The 7,096-nt window shown below is 32.7% G+C and overlaps 1 protein-coding gene across 2 annotated transcripts; it reads right to left on the reverse strand.

The window, feature by feature from the left end:
- On the reverse strand, positions 1-2,224 carry LOC128192836 (uncharacterized). 2 transcript variants are annotated; one of them, XM_052865820.1, is made up of 2 exons: positions 2,051-2,224; positions 1-1,296 (listed from the first exon to the last, which is right to left on the reverse strand). In XM_052865820.1, the coding sequence occupies exon 2, from the start codon at positions 781-783 to the stop codon at positions 91-93; it is 693 nt and encodes a 230-aa protein (XP_052721780.1). In that variant the 5' UTR covers positions 784-1,296; positions 2,051-2,224; the 3' UTR covers positions 1-90. The 2 variants fall into 2 exon arrangements, with proteins under 2 accessions (XP_052721780.1, XP_052721779.1); XM_052865819.1 differs by lacking the exon at positions 2,051-2,224 and adding an exon at positions 1,448-1,644.
- Between the last annotated feature and the right edge of the window lie 4,872 nt (positions 2,225-7,096).

Below are 7,096 nucleotides of genomic sequence, written 5' to 3' on the forward strand. Positions count from 1 at the left end.
TCAAAATTATTTTTAATAGTATTGTCTGCAGGAGTATCAGAATTTAAGCATATTCACATGACAGAAATAAATTTGCCATTATGACAGGAACTAGCCATCATATTGATTGAACATTGTTATAAACTGGGCATACAGATTACATGCTTCATTTACATTTGATGGTCTTTGATGATTTGGCAGAATCAAGTTTGCCAGTTCTAAAAAATCTGTAGAACAACCATGTATTGGTCTCTCGGCACCAAAGTTTTCAAAACAGTTCCGTATATCATCGGCACTGCAATTGACTTTAAAATCTCGAGCCCCATATGGTTCTGGGGTGAAGAATAAGACATCAGGTTTTCCTTTAGGACTGCAGCATTGTTTTTTGACCTGTATTCTGTGTTGGTTCCACTGTATTACGATTCGATGTAATTCCTCTTGCAGAAGGTCCATAAAGCAGTACCTTAAACAGTCGATCTGCAAAAGGTCACCATCATTGAAGAGGTTTGCATCTCGTAAATCTTTAAAAAATGTGATCCACCAGTCTGCAGCTTGTCGGCGTAAAATGCTCCACCAAGCCTCAATTCGTTGATTAGAGGTGCTTCTCCCGTATATGAAACAGTTTTCATATTCCTGGTCATTAAGGGTGTGTAGTAATACTTGTATTTCTTCCAGCTCCTTGTTTTCTGTTCCGAGATCACATCTACATATATTTGGACAGCCTCCTAACTGTTGTATGGTTTCTAAAAAATATCTTGAAACAATTTTAGGGCTGTTGTTGCTAGGTCCCACTTCAAGCCACATAATTCTCCTGGAAAATCCATCTATTGCTCCATGAATAGCAAACCCGAACGGTTTTAATTTATCATATCCGTCGATATGCTAAACAAAATTTGGTCCAGGTGCAGCGTACTGACGCCTAAGTAATCGTTTCTGTTTCCGTCTTTCTACTCCATCTGGGTCTATTACACGCATAAGTTCCATGACTTTATCCCGTTGAATTACTAAACCACAGTCGGTAATCAAACGTTTCCAAATTGTTCGGTACCCAAGACATTGCCCGCTGTTTTCTGTAACATCTAAAATTGCATTTATGGTATTATAAATGTCAATGTTGTCAGTGCGTCGCTTCAAACCTTGGTTTCTGAACATTCTTTTCAAATGTGGTTCGCTTATTCTTATTCTATGAACTGCTAACAACAGTTGTGAAATCTCCTTGTTGGTGTATCCTTGTCGAAAGTATCTGTTAATTAGCTCATTTTTTGATAAAATTTCAGGATTTAGAGCAGGTGTGTATCTTGGCAAAACCATATTGGCCTGAAAATATAAATGTAAGCATTTCAATAAGCATGTTCATGATGTTGATCTGTTGTACATTTAAATAATCCTTTCATGCAACTACATACATATAGTTATTAAATCATGGACATGTTATACTATATATCACTACAATAGGTTTGTTTCTCACCTTAAAGGTATAAACCAACAAAAAATTATCAAGGTGTTGATTTCATGTTTACTTCATATGTTTACTTTCACTTTTTGATTCACAATAGTCAACCGGAAGTCAATGTTGTTAAGTCGTACATAAAATAACTTTTTACAATTAACGATACTTTAATAAACATTTACCTGATTAACTTCAAGACAACATTAATAGTGTTGAATATGTCAACCGCGGCAATGCTGTATCACTTTCGCAACGAGTTGCGCAAATGGATTAATGTAATGTAAGGGGGTTATGTAATAAAAGAGACAAACACTACAGCTTGAATTATAATAGTTAATAGTATAACCACACAGAGAGTGCGCCTGGCTAAACTGAGTTTTCTATACGCGAATTAGTTGTTCAATTTATTTACCAAAATGGACTATGTTTAACTTTATTTCGACCAGTAGGCTCCCTAAATATATCTTTGATAAAGACAACAATGGCTACGTATTTTAATATTATATATGTATTGTAATAGAACACGGGGTAGATTTTACAAAACCATACATCAATGACGTTGACTGAACATACACTGTAAATGAAAAGTTAAAAGTATAGAGAGCAATGTATTTGACTTACCTTGTCTGTACTCCAAAGTCTAACCTTGAAACAGATTAAATGCAATCGTTTACAATTAACAATTAAACGCGATGAATGTGTTATCTTGTTTCTCTTTGGATTTGATTTGTTTGTAACCTTTTTTTCTGATTGGTTTATATAGATATTGAATCTCGAATTTCGAATCTCGTATTTCGAATCTCGAATCTCGTATTTCGAATCTCGAATCTCGAATGATCCTTCTCGGCTTTCGTAAAATTGAGTTATTGGACTTTGAATTTGATATAGCGACAATGATAAAACCAGAGGAATTAATAGACTAATTTAATGCGAGGGAAATCGAATGGCACCAGTGAACATATGTTTTGAAAAGGAGGAATGGGTTGTAAATCTTTGGCTAACAAAGGTAGAAGCTTAGGTGAGCAATGTGACTCATGGACCTCTTGTTTTAATTATTAACTAAGATAATAAAAGTTTTTAAATTGATGTCATTTATCTAAACCTATCATGTTTTGTCATTGTATATGTTGTTCTTGTACGATATCCATAAATTCATAAAAAAAATGATAAACTGCAGCATGTTTTATTTGATTATGGGGTTAACATGAGTAAGAACGCATACGTACATGTTATTTTGATAATATAACGTAAACATGACCGCGTTCCTTTTGAGGCCGGATACAATGACCTCGTGTTTTGTGGTCTTTTTTCATGTTCTATAAACTACCCTTAATTTTTTGTTTTGTAGGGGGGTTCATATGAACAATGCTACTATATGATCAGCTTCCTTTTCAGCGCTTACGTGCAAGTGCTGTGACCCACAATATCCGAATCCACGGGGACTGAACTAAGTACGCTACACGATAAAATACATATATATATGTATAGAAAAAACACAAACTGTTTGTGTTCTCCTGTCTTAAGCTTATCTTTGGTGTTTTCATGTATTTATTTATTTAATGTATTTATAAATTGTCATAATATAAGGTAGGAATAATGATTTATATAAAAAAATATTCCAGTTGTATTATTAGATATCAATTAGATGTGTTTCCCTTACAAATATTGCATAAAATAATAAGGATTAAATTTTAAAGTATTGAATGCTTATTTTTGGATGTCATTGGTCCTATAAAACACCAAGACTGATTGAATATTAAATACCACGCGTTCGCGTCTAGTTACAGAGTTCCGAAGACACATATCCCCTGGCTACAGTGAAGTGTATCTTAGAACTGTCCCCTGCCACCTTTAGTGATCTAAGCGATCTGTAACTGAATGTTTATATAGATATAATTATATTCATGTTCATATTGATGTTTATTCATAAGAAGTATTTGTGCATCCCCGCTTTAGAGCCATCATAAACGCTCTTATATACATGTATGCAACATACATGGAACAGCCATGTAAACATGTTATTTAGTCCACTACTAAAAATGAAATGTAAGAAACTCTGTAGAGAAAAATCTTTTTATTAACAAAAAGATAAATTAGTTATGTAAGCTTGGATGTTTTATTCAATTTTACAAAAATATGTTCCAAACGCGTGATGACGTTCATATTTGTGTTTATGTGCCGTGAATAGACTAAGTGTATAATCAAAACAAAAATTCTTCAGAAACTGGTTGAAGTATATGCGTTATATAGATAACGAATAATAGTTTTTGCTTAAGGAGAAATATGTAATTAAGTCCTGTGATGAGCCTGTTGACGCCAAGTCAGAAGTATAAATAAAATGCTATAAACCTACTACTGACCAAGGTGCGTCAGATCGTAAGCATGGACTTGATCGCGTTTTTTTTTATTTGGACGATAATACTGTAGCGCAGTGTCCGTGCGTATAAAATAGGGGTGCGGGAAACACAGCTATCCAGTTGTCATCCAGAAGATGTCTTTCTGTCTCCTCTTTTTATACAGGTAAGATAAATTACTCGACTTGCGCGCATTCTCAAAAGTAAAGTTAATAGATTCAGGGGGTTCAACTGATATTTCGAAATTTTTGTAATAAATATAATATAGCATTGAATCGTGATTTTTTAAAGTAAACATTTTCATAACTGCAGCGGTGTTTGCATACAAATTGAGTACCGCGAGTAAGCGCGTTAGGAAAATTTGTATGCACACATCGCTGCAGTTATGAGACTGTATACTTTCAAAAATCACGATTTAATGCTTATATTCACATTTTTTAACCTCTTGCCTTGTCTGCAAATTTGATTTATACCTTAAAATTCCTATGTTATCCTAAGCGTAATTTCATATTAATGGAAGAGCCACAGTAACAGCGTGAACTTTCATTTTCGCTTGTGATGTTGCAGTTTACAGCGTTCAACGTTTGTGACGTTTTAAAAAAACTCGTCATTTTAACATTTGAGTACCCTGTGTGTATTACAGTGTTATAACTGTCGTAGCTTTGAACACACTATACAAGCAAAAAGTATGTGGAATGTAAATATATGTTGATAAACTTCATTGCAATTGATATTTATTGTTAAAATGTCACATTAAAATGTTGTATCTATATAAAAGAATAGTCATTTGGAGGCTGTCTTTCTGCTTCATCTTTTTATACAGATTGGTACGCTGGCTACTCCCCATGTAGAGGAGGAGACTTTCCAAAGTAAAACCTTCAAGTTAGCGAATGCACCTACCAGGTGTGGGCATGTTCGAAATAAGTTCTCGAGGATCAATTGAATGAATATCGTAACACTCAATACGACAGTATGGAACGCCATTTCTGCCTTATGTGGCTATTTCATTAGAAGATGGTGCTTTATTATTTGAGGTTGGTGCTTTTTTATGTGAGGATGGTACTTTATTATATTTAAATGGTGATTTATTATGTGAAGATGTTGCTTTTTATGCAAAGATTGTGTTTCATTATATGTCGATGGTGCTTTTTTATATGAAGCTGGTGCTTTTTAATGTGATGGTGCTTTTTTATATTTAATTAAATAAATATAACGTAAAACCACTCTGTCACATAAAATATACTACACGTGCAGTCCCCTCACACGTACATGTACACATGTACCCTACTTGTGAAAGGATGATAAGCTTTATAGTGAGAAAGAGATAAAACATTAGATAGAAATACTCGCAGCAAGCAGATTCATAAATAGGATGGGGGTACTTATATATCATAATACCTTCCAAGTCTGACATTTCTATCTATATTATGATTTGTCATTCAATTAAGTCACAATTTTTGCCAATGCCTATCGAACTCTGAAAATCTTAAGGGTTTTTTTTTTAACAAAATATGTATTTTTAGCAGATATTCCGTTTTAATGATATTTTCTACTTTTTTCACTGAACATCAATTTGAGAACATATATTAGAACTATTTGCAAAAATGTATTGCATTATTATAAGAATCAAAAGTGTAAACACTTCATACAAAGTCTTTTTAATATTACCAAAAAAAAATAGATTTTATTTCAAATGTCATTTGTATTTCAAAGTATTTCAAATGCATCCACTCCTCGCATAGTTTCCAAAACATAAATCAGTCTACAAAAGTATATCGGTTTGTTGCAAGGGGAAAAACTCTTGTAGTTCTTTGTATTTGCTTAATGTACTATTGTCAACTTTTGTCAAGAAATGAATTCAAGTGTAATTCTATGAAATGCCGTTGTATTATTATAATATGATTGTTGTTATAATGAATTTTATTACTATTGTTGACATTTTTCATCGTTCATATTTATACTAGAAACCAATAAATTGAATAGAACCCGAGCCACAGGAGTACCAGTATTATTTCTAACATAAAGAAAATACTGCTACATTAATAAAATTAAGGTTAAGTCTTTTTTGTATTCAGATGTGGCCAATAAAGACAGTGCTTCATGTGATTTACAAATTAATTCCATAAAAAATAAAACGATTGCAAAAAGTACAGTTAATTCAATAGGTTAGACGATTTGCAGTTTGAATTATTCAAAAAGAATTGATAATAAGTTCATTCAAAACTCAGAATTTTTATAAATAATTTTACCTGAATCAGATTTGATAAATATTTCCTCTTTTTAAGTATGTAACATTATGTAAGCAATATTTTAATACGTGATGACATGGTGTTTTTGTACGTTTAGTATGCTTATTTTCTGGAGTCCCTTATCAATAAATCTAAATTGCTTAAAGAATACATTGCATAAAACAATTGTTCATTTGCACTCTCTTATCGGAAAAGTTAAAGTTCAATGAAATATTTCAACGGAAGCCGATAAAAACTGCAACATTATCATAAATTTAAACCAGACGCTCGATTCCACGTAGGCCCCTAGGTCATACCTTAGCTGCTACGTCCTGTTGTGTATTTCATCAGTGATCCTCTCATTGATATATCGCAAAAATTGAATGCCTTGACTTTAATTCCATATATATGATTGTATTTATAAGGACTATAAAAAGGACAAAACTTCTCTGACACCGTGTAAATTACAATATAACCCACAAAGGACAAACCAGTACAAATAGATACATATACTTATTTAGCGTAAGATAAAGTTTAAAAAAGAAAGTCAGTGAATTATTTTTCTTCATTTGAATAGATAAAACATTTCACGAGCTTACGAAGATGCGTTAGGTGAAAGTACGTTTGCGTGCTATTTTTATATTACTTCCGTTTTGTTTTATAAATACTTTTCATCAACATCAGTCTTAAATTGCTGTTGATATCACTTGAAAAATATGTTTTGTTAACAAGTTTGCAGAACAATCCATAGTTTTTAAGGCAGATTACAAGAAGAAATTAGAGAGATCGCTCTTCACCAAATGAACCAACAAACACAGGCAACGTGTTGCAGTGTTAATTGTGATGTTATTTCTTTGTTCCCTTATCGCATTAGGGAAAAAAGGAACATATAGTTCAACTGGAACATGTAGTTCTACTCCGATTCACTTCCTTTTAATCACACCACTGTGTGTGAAATAAAAAGGACGTGGAATTGAACTTCGAAATATCCAGTAATAGCAAATGCATTTTAATATTAGATTTTTTGGCTTACATGCATTGTGAGAAGTAAAATCGATACACGTTCCCAGTTTATAAATGTCTAC

Source organism: Crassostrea angulata, chromosome 7, assembly GCF_025612915.1.
Source record: "Crassostrea angulata isolate pt1a10 chromosome 7, ASM2561291v2, whole genome shotgun sequence".
Classification (NCBI taxonomy): Eukaryota; Metazoa; Mollusca; class Bivalvia; order Ostreida; family Ostreidae; genus Magallana; species Magallana angulata.

What these genes read in the sequence shown, in the direction of transcription:
- LOC128192836 (XM_052865820.1), bottom strand. Translation starts at nt 783, where the DNA reads ATGTGGCTTGAAGTGGGACCTAGCAACAACAGCCCTAAAATTGTTTCA.